The 18,297-nt window shown below is 47.2% G+C and overlaps 2 protein-coding genes across 3 annotated transcripts in view; one reads left to right on the top strand and one right to left on the bottom strand.

The window, feature by feature from the left end:
• The first annotated feature begins 219 nt into the window (after window positions 1-219).
• ZNF550 (zinc finger protein 550) lies at window positions 220-8,630 on the top strand. The gene is made up of 4 exons (XM_032324809.1): window positions 220-405; window positions 2,689-2,815; window positions 4,984-5,079; window positions 5,996-8,630. The coding sequence occupies exons 1-4, from the start codon at window positions 379-381 to the stop codon at window positions 7,009-7,011; spliced, it is 1,266 nt and encodes a 421-aa protein (XP_032180700.1). The 5' UTR covers window positions 220-378; the 3' UTR covers window positions 7,012-8,630.
• LOC116579382 (zinc finger protein 501-like) overlaps window positions 6,994-18,297 on the bottom strand; it is a 46,721-nt gene continuing 35,417 nt past the window's right edge. Inside the window, exon 3 of one of the 2 annotated variants that reach the window (XM_032324733.1) lies at window positions 6,994-7,066. In XM_032324733.1, the coding sequence (XP_032180624.1) occupies window positions 7,002-7,066 (65 nt within the window). In that variant the 3' untranslated portion in view covers window positions 6,994-7,001. Of the gene's footprint in view, window positions 7,067-8,688; window positions 9,293-18,297 lie in introns of those variants that run through there. The other variant, XM_032324732.1, reaches the window with a different exon arrangement.

The raw sequence follows: 18,297 nt of genomic DNA, 5'->3' as shown, positions 1-18,297 counted from the left end.
GGAAACTGCGGAAATTCCGGTGCGTCCCCTTTGTGAGTATCCGATGCTGCCCCGTTCTTCTCTTGAGCCTCCGCTCACCCTCTCCCAGCGCCCGGGTTCTAGAAAGAGCTGAGGAGCTTTCCTCACTGGGTAGGAGGCAGGACAAAACTACATTACCCAGAAGGCCGTGCCGCCCGAAGGGGCGTCGCTGGGCCCGCTGGCAGAGGCGGGACTTCCGGCGTCGCGCGTGGACGTGTTTGTGACGTAGCAGGGGTGCGTGCGGGCTGTGAGTTACCGGCGGCTCATCGGGTGGGCGGGGAACGGCGGCGACTGGCCTCGCCCGCACACCTGCGGGACGCAGGGGTGGGCGGGCTGAGCCCGCAGGAGCCCCGCGGCCGGATGGCGCGGTCCCTGGATACGGCGCAGGTGAGTGGGCGTGCGGGCAGGCGGTGTCCTGCGCCCCTGAGCCTCGCCGCTCCCCCGGCTGACGTTTCTCGGCGCTTGGGGTGGGGACTTCTCCGCTTCGGAAGGCAGGTCGGGGTCCCGTGGGGGAGCGCCTATCTCTTTGGCAGCGGGTGGGATGCTGTGTGGAAGGGACAGGTGTGGCTCCTGCAGTCCTCCCCAGTTCCCGCCCCGCTCCGCCCCGAGTGTCCAGACCTGTAGTGCCCAGCGCGGATTCTGGCCGCGCCCCTTCCCGACCCCGTGACCTTGAGCGAGGTCCTCTCCCGCGCTGGACTTGTTTTTTCTCAGGTGTGAAACGGAGGAGTATGTACAGTTCCTCGTCCTGGGTTGAGGGAACTAGAAAGGGTCCGTGAGTGTTGTGTGTCCCCGGTGTCCAGCAGGGTCCCGGGAGCATCGCTCTGGGACCTCTGTCCTCGGAGATGTCTCCTGAGCCTGTGTTGGTCTTGGCTCAGCCCAGTGGGAGTCTGACCTCTGCCCCTTCCTGGCCTCTAGCCGCTAAAGCTAAGGGCTGGGGTGGAGGAGCTGCAGGAGTGGTTTTTTGGAATTGCTGCTGTGCTAGGGCAGAAAAGACGGAAGGGCAGGCTGGGGGCTAGGAAGGCCAGGCAGTTTATCTTTCCGTTTACAGCAAATGGAGCTGGCTTTCCCCTGACAGTAGTGAATCTGTTTTCGCTCAGTTTAAGACACTCAGATTTGAAAAATGAGTCCATTCAAATGGCCGGTGATGATAGTGTGCAGTAGCGTGTGCCATTGGACACAAACGCACAAGGGGATCCAGGTGAGTCTCCAGCAGTCAGCCCTGTTGTACCCTCTTCATAGCCTTGATCATGGTGAGCGCTTGTCTCACTCCCATCCACCGGGCACCCTCCCTCACTTTATTTCAGACCCAGTCCAGTGTGCCATCCTGAAAGATGCCTTCCGTGTTGCCCCATGTAAAGTGGACTACAATCTTTTTAGTCTCCTTACTCTATTTTCTTGTCTTTAGATTCTTCAGGGCCCTCTGACATTGTCTTGCTGATTTTAGTTGCTTATTTAGGATGTGTTTCCAGCCCTGGATGGTGAGCGCCTATTGCTGCCCTATGCCAAGACCTAGAATGGCCTGGGCTTGTAAAAGGTACTCAGTAAATAGTTGAATGAGTGAATGGGTCTCCCCCTCAGGGGCTCCCATCATACTTATATCAAATGCACGCAGCCCCCTCTTTGGCCCTCAGGGCTCTGTTCCATCTGCCCCGAGACTTACCTCACTGCTCCCCTTCAGATCTTCCCGTGCTCACTGCACCCAGTTGGGTGGTACTGAACTTGCCAAAGCCCTTCCCATATTGCAGCCATTGCCCTTGCACTTCCCTTCGTCCCAGGTCCTGTCCCCACGTCCCTGCAGGGCTGTGCCCTGTACTCTCTACTCCTGTGCATCCGTGTCACCACTTAGAATAGCCTTTTTTAAGGTGCTTGTTTTCTGGTAATGCTGTCATCTTTTACTGGATGTTCAGATTCTTTCTCTGCTACTTGAAAGTGAGACTGGGAAACTTTCTAGAGCTTCCTGAGCCTCCGGCTGCTGGAGGTAATGGTGGCATTCACCTTGTGGGCTGTGGGAGGGTTAGGAAAAGTCACAAAATACAATGAACACATTCCAGGCCAGGCACTCCACTGTTTGCCATGTGAACATTTTCTCTTTACTTCTCAGAACTGCCTGGTGAAGTGGGAACGATTAATTGTACTGATGTGGAAGTCAAGGCTTAGAGAAATGATGGGATGTCCACCCCATAGTCACAGCTGGCAAGTGTCTGATTCAAGAGTCTTAATAAAGTCCCTGGGAGTCTGGATCCAGAATAGGGGATTTTTAGTCACTTTATCTCCGTGTGAAGCCCTCAGCTGGGGCAGGCACAAGGGGAGGACCAGGGAGACTGAGCTACTGTTGCTGCAGTTCTCATTGTTGGGATTATCATCGCAATCACTTTCCCCGTTCTTCTGATGTCCCAGATCACCTACTGTCTGCCCCCACGGTCTTCTGGGAATGCTACTGTCTGTTATCTCCAGCAGCTTCCCAGAGGAGGTTTTCTCTCAGCCATGACTGCATTATGTCCAAAGGCTGCATGTATCTCCCCCTTGAGCCCAGCACAGAGCTCTGCTCTCAGGAGGCCTCATTGAGTCAGGCCTGGGTCTCTCCATATCTTGACCAGAGACTGAGTTATAGGGTTCTGACCCCATCCAGCAGCACAAGATCAACATCATTACCTCTGTTTGATTTTTCAGATTTTGGTGACCTTCAAGGATGTGGCTGTGACCTTCACCCAGGAAGAGTGGGGACATCTGGACCTGGACCAGAGGGCCCTGTACCAGGAGGTGATGCTGGAGACCTGTGGGCTTCTGGTCTCATTGGGTAAGGGCTCACCTCTCATCCCTGTCGGGCAGCCCACCCTTCTTGATTCCTGGATGATTAAGAAGGTCACAGGAGCCATCTTCCGTCTTCCCCAAAGACCCTGCAGTTTTCTGAGTCCTTGTCCTTCTACCTGGTCTCCCTGTGTCAGGTCTGCATTAGGGATCATTTGGAGAGAAACAGCCTTCTTCTGAACGCAGACTCACCCCAAGACTCAGCACACTCAGGCTGCGGTCTGATGTCCATATTCTAGACTACACAGGAGTCTCTTGGGTTAGGCGTCCAGGGCCCAGTTAGCACAGCTGTGAGTGATGGGTTGTTCTCAGGAGAGAGGGTAAGTCAGGCACATCCCCATATTTGTCATCAGTGCCCCAGGGATCTTCCTGAACAACACGGTCTCTGTAAAAAGACCCGTGGTGTCTTCATGATCATCACATGTTCTCCTGAGGCCTAGGTCACAGCCCTCCACTGGAGCAGGAGATGCTTTAGAAAGTGCACAGGAATGTCACAAAATGCCAGGGGTGGACACCTTGAGAAAGCCAGTCCTTTGACCGCCTCTGTCTAGAATGCTGATTGTTGTCAAGAGAAAGTCTCAGAACAGTGCTGAGTATTTCAGGTGCCCTAATTGTGGGTAATTTTTCCAGCAGAAGGAACAGCTTCTGGCTCACAATCCAGAGCTCTCTGCATGAACTTGCTGGGCTCTAATGGCATTACTTTGATTCTGTTGTTTTGATGGTAACCTGCCATTTGTGGAAAGTGAACTTGACTCTTTTCATTTACCACAGCAAAACAAGAGTTCCATTTGAGAACAAAACACTTAACAAAAATTAAATGGGGTCCATTTAAAGAGAAGCCATCAGTGACAATGACGCCCTGTGTGTGAGAATACAGACCAGTCACTCTGAGTTAGGTGGGAAGGTGGATGCCAGTTCTTAGATGAGTTGTGATGAGTTGTAGGAGAATTAGGGGAACTTAGGAGTATTTAGCCAGGTGGTCATAACCCATCATGGGTGCTGCAAAGAAGGCATCTCAGGGAGTGACATTGGAACTGAGCATTGAAGCTTGGAGGGGAGGTGGAGGAGGGGTTCCAGGTAGAGGAACCATAAGAAAAGGCCCTGAGGGGAGAGTGGGTCAACTCCTGTCAGAGCCAAAGGAACGTCTGGTTCACCTTTTCTGCTGCCCCTCCCTGAGCTCCATGCCTGGCACATAGGACACATTGGTGACCGTTACTGAGACCTGCCTGAATGAGTCCCAGCCTGAGGGTCAGAATCTGCCAGTGGAGACTTCCGTGGGTCCTGATACCTCAGCCCTTGAAATGCTGTGCGGAACCCACCTGGCTGTGTTGAGCTGTATCTGGCTGCATGAAACAAAAACAAGCTGGAAAGTGGCTTTCCTTGAAGGAAATTCCCCATCTCGCCTAACGGGAAGCCCCAGGGTGGGGCTGCCCTGGATTGGAGGTTGCAGTTACATAGTTCTGTCCTCAGTGATATGAAGGTTCTCTCTGCTCCTCTCCCTGGACCAGGCATCTCCCTGTTCCTCAGGCTGGCGCTTTTGCAGGCCTGTGGGGTGCTGCCGCTAGGACTGGGGAAGCAGCCCCCTTGTTCAGCCTCCTTTTGTGCTGGAATAAAGGCTTTGTCTTCAGCTCAGGTTACCTGCCTGTCTCAGATTACCAGTCCCATCAGAGATGCCATTCACTGATTTCTTCCCCTGGCAGGTTTTAGTTCTCTTGGGGAGAGAGAATTCCCTAGCGAGAGAGCCCAGAAATACTGATGGCTAGGCCTCAGCCCAAGCACTTTTGTTTCTTTCTGTTTGAGGTTGGAACCAAGCATCCCTAAGTGTTTCTGAAGCACAGGGTGTTCGAGAACAGGGACTTAGATTAATTACAGAATCCCTTCTGGAAGGAGGGGCTCACCTTCCTGGGGTCCCATGGCTGTGTGTGAAATGGCTTTTGCCGATGAGATTCAAAGACATTGATGTTGTCTGGATGGACAGGACTACCTTCTGTGGCAGTTGAAGCCAAGAATGGGATTTGTGCACTTGGTTTCCAGGTCACACATCAGCATTTTCTTCACAGCTTCATCCAGGTCTTGGCCCTGCCATGAAGTCCCACATGGGATGGAGATACTGCTTTTTTCTCATACACCACGACCTGTTTCTTTCTCCATCAACAGGGCATCCAGTTCCCAAAGCAGAGTTTGCCCACCTGCTGGAGCATGGGCAGGAGCTGTGGACAGGAAAGGGAGGCCTCTCCCATAGCACCTGCTCAGGTAGGAGCAGACAGGTGGTTGGGGGTTGTGGGGTGGTCAGGGAGCCTTCAGCAGGCAAGGAACCAGTGCCTCTGAACTTGTGAGCTCTTGGTCACATTCCTGGAGAACTGAATGAGAATGGAGTCTGCTAGTCTCTCAGATGAAGAAATTGTGCTTTGAAGAAGAAAGTAACCCATCCAAGACCACTCACTTGGTAGAGGCAGGACTGGAACAATGGCTTTCTGGCTGCAGAATGCGCTTAACTACCACGTGATGCCTCCCAGCAGAGCAGAAGCTTGTCATTTATACCATTGGTCTCGGAGTGTCCCTCCATCCCTCTTCTTCAGTCTTAATTCTCTTCCTTTCATGATCACCCTTCAGTGTTGGCTTCACCAGGAATCTGGGGCCCTCTCTTCCTTTAACTGTTTAAGCACTCCCCAATAGTGACCCTACCCATGCTTGTTCCTTCCATTCCAACCCAGTGCTCCTTTCCTCTTCCTCTCTCTGGCAATTCTAATTCTCCATTAGGACTTAGCTCATGGGACACTTCTATGGGAAGATGACCTCTTTTTCTTCCCAGTCCTATCTGGGGCCACTTCTGTGTACTCTGTTAACACCAAGAGATACCAATTCTTGAAGCAAATACCCCACAGACAGTGTTCTCAAAATTGTCCTCCCTCCTCTTCTCCGGACTGTGAGGAGGGGTCTCCACTCCAGATCCTCGGTTCCCTGGTCCAGCCTGTCCTCGGGTTTTTCCCTTGAATGGTGTCAAGGCTACAAGGACCGTAGACAGTCATGGGAAACCCAGGATCCAGAGGTGGGGAACACAGCAGAACCAGGGCGCTGTTTCACTCTCACTTTCCCACTGAAGTGTTGAGTTTGTTTCTTCCGTATTGAATCACTAGAAGTCCCCGTCTGTGTGTTGGCTTCTCTGCAGGTGACAGCATGAGACTTCAGACCAGGGACCCAAGCACTCCTCAGCTGGTTTTGTCTGAGGGAGTCTTGCTCCAGGGAAGCCTGACTCAGCGATCTTCAAAGGACTCCAGGTTGGCGCACGCCAAGGATTGGGAAGGGCTTGTGCAAATGCAGAAAGGTCAGTTGAAGCCTGGGACAGATGCTCAAAAAGAGACCCATCTTGGGAAAATGAGCCTTGAAGATGATGGTTTGGGGACAGAGGATAATCTGCACTCCTGGGTGTTACAGGAAAGAGTGTCTCAGGGACATGTTCTCCGTGACTGTGACCCACAGGGACGCAGTAAAGGCCGTACGATTCATGCCGGGAATATTGTCTACAAATGCAAGCAGTGTGGGAAGGGTTTTAACCGGAAGTGGTACCTCGTTCGACATCAGCGGGTTCACACTGGAATGAAGCCCTATGAATGCAATGCATGTGGGAAAGCCTTTAGCCAGAGCTCAACCCTTATTCGCCACTACCTCATTCATACCGGGGAGAAACCATACAAGTGCGTGGAGTGCGGGAAGGCCTTCAAACGCAGGTCTTACCTCATGCAGCACCATCCAATTCACACTGGGGAGAAGCCCTACGAGTGCAGCCAGTGTCGAAAGGCCTTCACCCACCGCTCTACTTTTATTCGGCATAACAGGACCCACACTGGAGAAAAACCCTTTGAGTGCAAAGAATGTGAGAAATCCTTCAGCAACAGAGCACATCTGATTCAGCACTACATCATCCACACGGGAGAAAAGCCCTACGATTGCATGGAGTGTGGGAAGGCCTTCAGATGCAGCTCGGAACTCACGCAGCACCAGCGGATTCACACCGGGGAGAAGCCCTATGAGTGTGCCCAGTGTGGGAAAGCCTTTCACCGGAGCACGTACCTCCTTCAGCACTCTGTCATCCACACGGGGGAGACACCGTACAAGTGCCTCGAGTGTGGGAAGGCCTTCAAACGCAGGTCACACCTCCTGCAGCACCAGCGGGTTCATACTTGAGAGAAGTGCTCTTGGTGCCGTGAATGTAGAAAGGCCTTCGCCTGCTTCTGCTCTTCTGTCCGTCATGAGGGGAGCACAGTGGAGGAAACAAAAAACAAAAACCCTCTCAGTATAAAGAATGTCGGAGAGGTTGTTTTTGGGTCTTCAGGCACATGAGTGGTCATACTGGAAAGGAGGCCTGTGATGCAGTGAACATGAGAAAGCCTCCAGCCACTGCTCTCCGCCCACTCATCATGGGGTTCACACTGGAGAGAATTTCGAGAAGGCAGGTCACCCATGGGTCCACCTCTGTCTGCGTCAGAGAAAGCCTCAGGGAAACACATTCTGAACGCAACTACTGAGGAGTCATTTTAGCCAGAAGAAGATACTTAACCATCTGAGAATGTGTAACAAACGGGAACCACATCCTTGTCATTACTGTGAGAAAACCTGTGACAGGTCAGCACTTAAGAGTCAGATGGAATGGGACACAGCATAGGCCTTACTGTGAGAAGGATGTGGGAGACAGGCAGTGGGTACTGTGCACTTACAAAGACTTCCGACCACACATTTTCCCCTTGGTTGATGCTTAGAAAGCCATCTCAGCATTTTTTTTTTTTTTTAAAGAAGAAGGAAAAGGGGATGGAAATCTAGACTGTAAATGGAAAAAACAAATGTCTTCACAAACTGTCAGATTTCCCTGCCAAACCTCTTAAAGTTTTTCATCAGTTTTATTATTTTGGTTGGGGGGAATGTTGGAGAGAAAGGGTCTCAGCCCTTCATTTTTATGTGTGTTTATGGCTCTTCTGTGTCAGGAAGCTGTCGTGAGGACAACTCTATAGAGACATTTGCTGGAAGCCTTGTTGCACACATCTCTACCCACAAGGAGCATCATTCTTTGTGAGAAATGTCAAGTCTGAGTCATGAGGTACTTGAACTTAGAAGGTTAGAATTCTGAAAGTAACATCACCTGCCACTTGTCTCTGATGTCTGAGAGCAGGGTCCGCATACAACAGCCGCATTAAAATATGCTCCCTTGGGACTGCTTAAGGCTTTGGTATTTATAAGTAAAACTCCTGTTTCTATGGTTTTTAAATGCCCAGTGTTCTCTCTTCCTCCCTATTTCTTGATTCCATTCTGCTCTTCTGTTTTCTTCATTTTCCCCTGACAAATGTGGAGGTGGACTTCTCAGCCAAGACCTAATTCTTTTGTGTTGTTGGGGTTTCACAGGTTAATCTCGTGGGGAGGACTATGCATTCCCCAGGCCCTCTCCACAGCCTTCTCGGGCTTACATTATTGCTAAAATCAGTGAGATGAAACACTCAGCTGAGGCAAAGTCATGATATGCCCAGAAAAACAGTATTCTCATTGTCTGATCTTATAAATGTGAAGTTTGGTTTCAAATAAAGTGTCAGGGATTTGAAGAGGAGACTCCAGTTGTGTACATGCAGGGGTTGGGTTTGTGTGGGCTTCACAGTTGCCACCGTGGACATCCTGTTCCTTGGGTGCCAGCATTGGAGGTGGTCATTTGAAATTCATCCTGTGGACTGTCCTTCAACACTAGTTTTCAAGGTACACAAGGTAATCAATGTTAATGGGTTAAACATGTACAGAAAAAATAAAAAGTGATTATTTCCTCACTTGGAGCTTTCCTCACATCATTTTAAAAGACTACATACACAGTTCACATGTTCATAGTGGGCCTGCGCCTTTTTTGTGACACACATAGTATGATTGCCTTCTTTGTGAGTTTGTAAGAGTTTTTGTTTGATAGTGTGCATGGTTTTTTGTTCTTTGGAAAGGACATTTGACTCAAAAGACCCCTGCCCTCTTCTCTCCTCTCTCTTGAGGATGGTATATGTTGTAGCTGTGGTTGTACTTGTGGCTGAGCTGTGAACTTCAAGAACTTCAAGTTCTTGTGAACTTCAAGAGAGTTGGAGAAACCCCTTTGGAAAAATCATGGTTTTTATCAAAGGTTCTTCTTTGCATGCCTGGAATGCTGACCCCAGTTTGTTCCAAAGCAGGAGTGATACATTTTCCACTAGATGGACATCTGAGGATTGGTTCCCTCAACTCCAAGGTCTTCGCATATAGTCTTAACATGTTCAGTGCCAGGACCTACTATATATTTGCTGCTGGCTCGGCAGGGGTCTCCTGAGACCTCCATCCTTCCTCCACATGACCACTTCTGTGTTCTGGGCACACTGAGGAGTGGGGTGCCTGGGTGACTGAGGTGGCAGTCCTGTCCTTGAGCACGGAGGGAGCTTGATGCCTAGGGTAGGTGAGCAGAGTACACTGGAATCTAAAAAGACAAGGAAGTTGAGCACATGGCTTTGCCGGATTCTTAACCACCTTGAAAATTTTGTCTCCAAAACAGGATTCTTCTCCATAGGTGAGTGTACTCAGGATACTCAACTTGAAGGGAGGGTGGTAGTGACTTAGTATAGTTAGGATAAGCAGCAGAGTGGATTCTTATAAATGGATAAGAAAGTGAAGGTGACATTTAGTGCTCCAAGAAATCATTTATTGTATATCTTATGAGTGTCTTGGATTCTTTTAGATATATGAGTTGCACAAAACTGCCACTTGTAGACGGTGCACGGGAGAAGAATGAGGCACAAACAAGTCAGCTGCAAGAGCAAGGGAGCAGGGGACAATAGCAGAAAAGACTGTTGCCCCGGAACAACTCAGTCCCGTTTTTATTAGGTATCGACAGTAATCAACAGAAGGGCTGAAGAAGGCCACATATTCATTCATATGCCTTGTAGATAAACAAGAAGGAAGGCAAAATACGTCTGGTCAAGCAGTATAAAGTTTATAGTTGAGCAGCACATTCAAGGAGCTCATCAAATTAGCCACGGGTGCTCTCAGGGGAAGGGAAGATAGGGGAGAATGAAGCAGTTGGCGTTCTGGCCTGAGTGGCCCCGGGGCGTCCCCCGCTGCTTGGCTTCAAAGCCCTATATGGTCCCTTCCCCCAGAGGCCTGTTGCCAGTATATGTTTTTCTTAAGGCTGCATCTAAACATGCTTGGTAACTGATTTCTCATGGGTTTTATTTTAAGTAGTACATTGTTCTGAGGGACAGTTACACAAAACAAAGGAATTTTGCCCTCATGGAACCTACTTTTCTGGGTGAGGAAATGCAATGTTCCTAACTCCCATAGCACGTGAGAAGGGGATGGGTTCTGTGGAAAAGAGGAGAGCAGGACGGCAGTGAAGAAAAAGGGAGGAGTCCTGACAGGATGTTCGCATTAGGGCTGGTACAGATGATGCGTTCTGGCATTTATTTTAGATGGTGAAAGAACCATCTATTTCTTCCTTTCTAATGTGTATGTGTATGTTTTTCCTGGCCATACAGCATGAGGTAGTTTCTGTGGAGTAATGCTGAAGGCCAAGTGATCCCAATTTTTTTTCTTTTGTCTCTGATCTTAGGTGAAATATTAACATCATACATATGACGTGTGTTGTAGAATATTTTCAGTGTTTAAGGAAAACCCATTCTATGCTTAAAAAAAAGCCAAAAATGGGTGAATTAGCATCAAATGATATCTTTTGCGTCATCTGAGTTGATTATGATACATACATTTTGTATGAACTGGTAAAATGTGTTGATTTTTGAATTTTTAAAAATTTCAGTTTTCAACTTATAGTACAAAAATAGTACAAGATACTCATGTATAAATTCTGCCCAGATTAAACAGTTGTTTGTTCTGTGTCTTTTGTTTTGTCAGTCTCTCCCCACACACGTACATGTGTGGGTTTCTGAACAATCCAAATTAATGGGGAGATACATTGCCTCTGTACAAGTGGATGCTTTGGTGCATGTTTCTTAAGGGCACATTTTATATGATCAGAATATTATAATCAGGATATTCAGTATTGGTAAAATACTATTAAGTAGTCCACAGGGCATGTCCAGATGTTACCATTGGTCGTAATACTGCCCCTTGGTGTCTACGGGTCTGTGAGCAAACCCAGAACAGCATGGGGCATTTGGTTGTCACTGTTCTCCACTCCTTAATGAAGCAGTTAATCAGGCTTTGAGTTCCATGGACATGACATGTCATATAGTTTGTAGAATTTCCCTCTGTTTCTCTAATGTTTCCTAATGGTGATATTTTGCTCTTGCATTGTTTTATACTGAAATCACAGAAATGGTGCTGTATTTTTCATAGTACTTCATATCGGGAGGTACGTGGTATCCGTATTTACCAATACGGATAGTAACTTCAGTCACTTCTGTAAGTTTGTGTTCTTGACTCAAGAATTACCGTTTCCCTTTATTTTTTGTAACATTTTAAGAGTTTATTTGAGCAAAAGGTGATTCAAATCAGGGCAGCATCTAGTCTTGCAGATAGAAGGGAACTCCAAGGAGCTGTACAAAATGAAATACTTTGATAAGGGAGAAGGAAGTAGGAACAAAGAAGTGATCCTAGGCAAAAGATGGGTTGGTTCATACAAGGTCACTTTCCTTTAGGAGATGGCTGGAGGCCCTCAGGCAAAGTACCTTACTAGTGCTGATCAGGAGATCCTGATGGTTTATGGTTCCATTTTTGGGAGGGCCAAACTGTAATTAAATTAAGTCTTGGGTGGGGGTGGCTCAGTGGGTTAAAGCCTCTACCTTCGGCTCAGGTCATGATCCCAGGGTCCTGGGGTCGAGCCTGGCTTCGGGCTCTCTGCTCAGCGGGAAGCCTGCTTCCTCCTCTCTTTGCCTGCCTCTCTGCCTGTTTGCGATCTCTCTCTCTCTCTCTGTCAAATAAATAAATAAAATCTATAAAAAAAAATTATGTTTTGGTTTGGTGATATAGAGCTTAACATAAGGGACTCTGTGTCGGGCCTGTTTTATTTCCCTTTATTTGTAGTATGTAGTTACTCAGAAGATGTTCTGAAACTGCGTGACTATACTGATCCACGTCAGTGTTTCAGCCCATAGCTTCAGCCACCACTGATGATCAAGTCCCATCAGTCTTCCCACATTTATTAGTTGGCATTCGACTTTGGAAGTAAGTTTCCCAATGGATTGTTCACTCATTTTTATTAATTCATGGAATTAATAGTATGGAATGATGCATGCTTAAACATGTAAGTGGGCCATGCATTGTGATGCTTGACTCTCCAGGCACAGCTTAGGGGAGCTCCTTCCACTTTACTTCTTTGTCCCCTTTTAACGTCACCATCCCACTGTGAACACAACTTTCTGGTGTAAGAGACTTATTTCCAACTTGACAGAACCCATGGTATTAACTTTACAGCAAACACATTTTAACAGCTGTCACAGGAATCTGAAGACAATTGAATTACATAAGCAGCCTCATGCCCAGAAAATAACATGGCATCTAGTTTTCCACGTAAAAAAAAAATCAGTAAACATCTGTCCTAGTTAAGGAGCACCTGGGTAGCTCAGTCGTTTGAGTGTCTGCCTCTGGCGCTGGTCATGATCCTGGGGTCTTAGGACCCAGCCCTGAGTCCAGCTCTCCCCTCAGCAGGGCTCTTCCCTCAGCAGTGAGTCTGTCTCTCCCTCTCCTCCTGCCTGCTGCTCTGAATACTTCTGCTCTCTTTATGCCAAATTAATTAATTGGGAATGATTGAATTAGCAGTCTGAACTCATAATTTACATAGTAACTACTGTCGCTCTCGACCCGCAAGAACGACCCGCAGACGAGGTTGAGTGGCAAACTTCTTTATTGTCAGTCTTCTACATATCTTGATTCGGGAACCCTGCTCCTCAAATTAAGCCCCTTATTATAGTATCAGTAGTTACAAATGCCCAATCACCATATCACGCGATTCACCTAAACACCAATCAGGACTACTAGTGACCTTATCCATGAGCATGAGAGATGCTCGTGAGCACCTACGTGACTCCATAGGTTTCTATTGTTCTACAGATCTTGTGCCTTTCCCAAAACTGCAGGTTAATCATATACCCTCCTTGTGACTCCAGGCATTGAACGTGCGTCGTCCATGAGCGCACCCATTTTTCTTTGGGTTAAACATTCACAGCCCTTCCTCCTCAGGCATATCCATCTACGTGACTCCCAGCTCTTGCTGCATGGCTCCCCACATCTCCCCCTTATTTATTTATATGGCAGGGATCGTGCCTGTCTTAGGTTGCCAATCCTCAGCACACATGCTTACCCGTCATCGGGTACTCCCCCTGGCCAAGGAGCCCCCGTCTTAGGTTGCTATGGTGAGGGATCAGTCTTACCCGTCTTTGGCTACCGATCCAGCATACTAAGCCATATTTGGGGAGAGGTACCAGCTCCAGAGCCCACATACATACGTGAGTTAAAATTGTCACGCGTGTGGTAGACATATAGCCTGAGGAGGGAACAGGAGTCAGAGGGCAATAGAGCAATATTAATATACTAATGATCAAAGAAGGAAAGGCAGAAATCGCAGCATGGTTATTCTAATACTTATAATTTTTACCTCATGCTGCACCTTTTATATTATTTTTCTTCTTATGCTTTGATTGTATCATATGTAACTGAGCACATGTTTTCTTTTTGAAGTTGGACCAGACCTTTAGAAATCCTCCTCCTATAAGCAATAGACATAAGATGATTCCCAAAATTCCTACTAGAATCCAGAAGGTATAATGTAAAATATTTCCTGGGTTAAATCCCTGTAAAGCATCTTTTAAAGTAGTCAAAATACGACCAGCCATTTTTGCTGGATTAGATATATCTAATCGCGCATGCCCAATGGTAGTGATTTCTCGTTGTAACTGTAAAAGATCTAGACTAACATTAGTATCATGCCAAATTCCCCGCAAATGGTTGTGTACTTTTTCCCAAGAAATATTATTGGCTGACAAGGGCGTCACACAAATATGTTGATAGGCACCATGGCACATGAAAGACATTTGCGCTTTTAGAGCAGAGAGTTGTGTGCCTAGATATTCTACAGCCTCTTCTATTCCATCAAGGCGTGCTAACAATTTCTGATCAACATCTTGTTGTATATGTAATGCTAATGAAATATTTTGAGATAACGCGTTAACATGATCAGCAGTATGTATGGTCTGTGCCAATGCGAAAGAGGATACCGTAGCACTAGCTATTAAAGTAATAAGAGCGCCTATTCCAGCTATTAGCATTCCAATAAATCGCCTTTTTCTAGACAGCGCATTTTCTAGTTCTAAGGCAAATTGATAACCATAATTAGCATACCACGGTCCCTCCACCTCAACAGGTAACAAGAAAAAAGGTGGTTGCATAACTAAAAACACATGAATAGGTACATTGGGATTATACGTATCAACGGGCACACAATTAGAAAGCTTACAATTAATACAACTTATGTGATAGAGACTATTATCCTTAATCACTTGCCCCCTCCCTATTACAAGCAAAAATGGTTTAGGTACACAAGTACGAAAAGTAAGACTTCCCGATTCTGGTATAGCTCTAGAATTATTAATAGGTCCCATAGCGGCTACCAGTTTCCACAGGTCAGGATGAAACATTTCTTGTTGTGTAGTAAGTATACTTCCTGGAATATATTGATAATGGTAAGAGCTTCGTATATCATTCTTAGACCAGTCCGTGATAGGAAAATCAATACCCGTCGGGGAGATGACCAATGGTCTTGGCAAATAATATTCAGTCCACAAAGGACCCTCCGCTTTTCTGACGATTATCTCTGCACAGGGTAGGCGTCCTGGTGGTCGCATTCCAATGGCAGAGCTATTAATAGAAGACGAAGGCGAAGGAAATACTTCCAGGAGACCCCAACGATGAACATCAGTCACAGGGGGCCGATATCCATCAGTACCCGCATAAGTGGAAAGATATCTATAAAACCAATTAGTATAAACACAACCATATTGAGGGAAATCATTAGTAAAGAACTGAAAACATATAGGAGGCATAGAAGACGTAGCTTCCCACGAAAAGGTTTTGGAAAAAGTAGACCCTACCCCTTTATCCGCCAATCCCCCAAGCAAATCAACAAGATTGGTGAATACCCTAGGCGTAGGATTATTCCAGGTGACTGGCTGTACTACCGGAGGGTCAGGCAGATAAGCCCAGTAAGGAGCCGCTTCTCCGGGGACTATGAACATAACTAAGACTATTAGGAAAGACGCTAATCTACGCCTAAGACAGCGGCTCTTTGATCCTTGAAGATTCATCTCTTGTTCCGGCCTCAGTGGAATTGGCTCCATCTTCCGGAGGACAGGCAGCAGAACAGTCATCATCATTCTCACCATCAGCAGCAGCATCTTCCACAGGTTCTACCGCGACCAGCCTGGTGAGGCGTTCCGGTACCCAGATTGGAGCAGGCGCGTCCTGCGGAAAAACACAAAGAGAACCTCGGTGCCATCTAAGCACCGGGTCGGGTTTGGATAATTGGCCTTGCAAGTCTCCTGCCCCTTTCAGTGTCTTCCAAGCCCTGAGGGCCGCTGTGGCTATTTGTTGATACATCGCAGGGGGGTATGTACTCTGCACTTGGGCCCCGAGGTATGGCCCCGTGCCTGTCAGCATTTCCAAATTCCATTGCGGGTTACCCGCGGCTGCATTTCTCCGTGCTGTGTCCAGACAATTGTCCTGATTTTGGATTTTCCATTCTAGATATTGCCCTCCACTTAATATCGCCCTGGCCAAGTTGGCCCAATCCTCGGGAACCAGAAATAGGGCTCCTAGCGACTCCACAATGGACACTGTAAAAGCCGCTTGGGGCCCATATGCACTAACTGCTTCCTTAAGCTGCTTTACCAACTTAAAATCTAAAGGCTGATGATATCTCTGCCGTTGTTGGTCCTCCAGCACCGGGAAAAAACCCTTTTCTGGGCCGAGGACTTCCCTCCAATTAGCTATCACACAATCAGAGCAATGGCACACCTTCGCGCAACCAGGCCGATAAGGCGGCGGCCACTCACTCGGTGGGGCTGTTGGGCCAGTGGCCTTCTTTGATAAGTGAGCAGTATTAGACTTTTTTCCACTAGGAGGCTTCAAGACCACCCTCTCCTTAGGTTTTTCAGTTTGTTTTGTGCCTGGAGGTGAACTATCGGAGGAGTCCGTAGAACTGCTGCTTTCTGCACCAGAGGTTCTCGAGGAGCCTCTAAGGGATTCTTCCTTTAACTTTTCCAAAATTTGCCCCCCTTGCTGTACCACCTGCTTTAAACGTTCTCGTGACGATTGTAAGCACACTTTTACCAAAGACCATACCGCAAGAGTTTCGGGAGTAACAGTAGTACTGCGCCGTAACTCTTCTCCAAGATGTTCCCATTGCGGTACACTTAAGAGCCCTTCCTCTATGAACCAAGGGGCAATTTCACCGGCCTCTTTTAAGAAGGCGCGAGCAGTTTTAGTCTTTAATGGAGTGCCATGAGCTTTCAAAAGGTCTCTCAATGGACCTTCCATTTTATACCGGGCTAGCTCGTTTCCCATACCGGAAAGCTTTCTCCCCTCTGAGAAACTTTATTTTAGCCCTTTTAAACTCGTCCCCGGAGACTTTTCTCCCTTCTGGGGAACCTTAAACTCGTCCTCAGAGAATCCACCCCCGTCTAAAGACAGGAAATAGGCGCGCACTTTAGCTCGTTGCCCTTGGGCCCTTAGGGCAAACTTTCTCGTTGCTCTTACCCCAATCCTCGGTCCACGTCCAGAGTCGGGTTCCCGGGTCTCGGCACCAGATGTCGCTCTCGACCCGCAAGAACGACCCGCAGACGAGGTTGAGTGGCAAACTTCTTTATTGTCAGTCTTCTACATATCTTGATTCGGGAACCCCGCTCCTCAATTAAGCCCCTTATTATAGTATCAGTAGTTACAAATGCCCAATCACCATATCACGCGATTCACCTAAACACCAATCAGAAGGACTACTAGTGACCTTATCCATGAGCATGAGAGATGCTCGTGAGCACCTACATGACTCCATAGGTTTCTATTGTTCTACAGATCTTGTGCCTTTCCCAAAACTGCAGGTTAATCATATACCCTCCTTGTGACTCCAGGCATTGAACGTGCGTCGTCCATGAGCGCACCCATTTTTCTTTGGGTTAAACATTCACAGCCCTTCCTCCTCAGGCATATCCATCTACGTGACTCCCAGCTCTTGCTGCATGGCTCCCCACAACTACAATGCTAAAATGGAATGAAAAAAATCCCTAAATGCTATATGTGAAATGAGAAAATAGGAGATATTTTGTTAGATGAAAAAAAGTCAAGGTTCAGTATACTCTACCATATCCTGATTTTTTTAACTTAGAAAAATGTAAAGAAATGCATGTGCACACAAATATATTTGTGTATGTGTACATTTGTACTTACATATTCAGTCGCCTTTAAAGACTGTTTAAGGATGAGCCATTGTAAGAAGTGTGACTCCTGGGGCACCTGGGTGGCTGTTATTAAGCGTCTGTCTTTGGCTCAGGTCATGATCCCAGGGTCCTGGGATTGAGCCCCACATTGGGCTCCCGGCTCAGCAGGAAGGCTGCTTCTCCCTCTCCCACTCCCCCTGCTTGTGTCCCCTCTCTCACTGTGTCTCTCTCTGTCAAATAAAAATAATAATAATAAAATTTTTAAAGATTTTTATTTGTTTATTTGACACATCACAAGTAGGCAGAGAGGCAGGCAGAGAGAGAGAGAGAGAGAGAGGAGGAGGCAGGCTCCCTGCTGAGCAGAGAGCCCAATGCGGGGCCCGATCCCAGGACCCTGGAATCATGACCTGAGCCAAAGGCAGAGGCTTTAACCACTGAGCCACCCAGGCGCCCCAATAATAAAATTTTTTAAAAGGAGTGTGACTGCTTTAGAAAAGTCACTGACCAGGGTTTAAAGACAGGAACAGACACTAGTAATGAACTGACCAGATGTTGTATGTTTGATTTTGGGAAAACTATAAATATTTTTGGTAATAACATTATCAAACCATGTTAAAATGAAATAAAAATCCATAAAATTCAAAGGCAAAAAAGGTATGTAAACTTGATTGTGCAGTAAGTGTAGAGCTTCCCTACAAAGGAGTAATAATTCAAACAACACAGAAAAAAAGAAGTTCTGACTGTATATTACTAGTCATACATAAAGGTAGAAATATCTGCAAGGGCCTTAAAATTTCATGAATCATCATATTATTGTTAAATACTGAAACAAATTAAGTACATGTATTTATGTAACTGGAATCAGGACTTTCGCCAACAAAAGATACAGAAATATAAGGGTAATGTATTTATGCAAAAATGCTGTGACATCAGGGCGCCTGGCACAGTTGGTTAAGTCTCAGACTCTTGTTTTTGGTTCAGGCCCTGATCTCAGGGTCGGGGGTTGGAGCCCCAGTGTGGGCTGCTTCCTTTTTTTTTTTTTTTT

Source organism: Mustela erminea, chromosome 19 (genome assembly GCF_009829155.1).
Source record: "Mustela erminea isolate mMusErm1 chromosome 19, mMusErm1.Pri, whole genome shotgun sequence".
Lineage (NCBI taxonomy): Eukaryota > Metazoa > Chordata > Mammalia > Carnivora > Mustelidae > Mustela > Mustela erminea.
Note: the sequence above shows the minus strand (reverse complement) of the source record. Positions and strands in the feature narration are given on the sequence as shown.

Coding starts and splice junctions, on each gene's coding strand:
- ZNF550 (XM_032324809.1), top strand. CDS start 379: ATGGCGCGGTCCCTGGATACGGCGCAG. Junction 2,816..4,983: donor TGGGCTTCTGGTCTCATTGG/GTAAGGGCTCAC, acceptor CTCCATCAACAG/GGCATCCAGTTCCCAAAGCA. Junction 5,080..5,995: donor CTCCCATAGCACCTGCTCAG/GTAGGAGCAGAC, acceptor GCTTCTCTGCAG/GTGACAGCATGAGACTTCAG.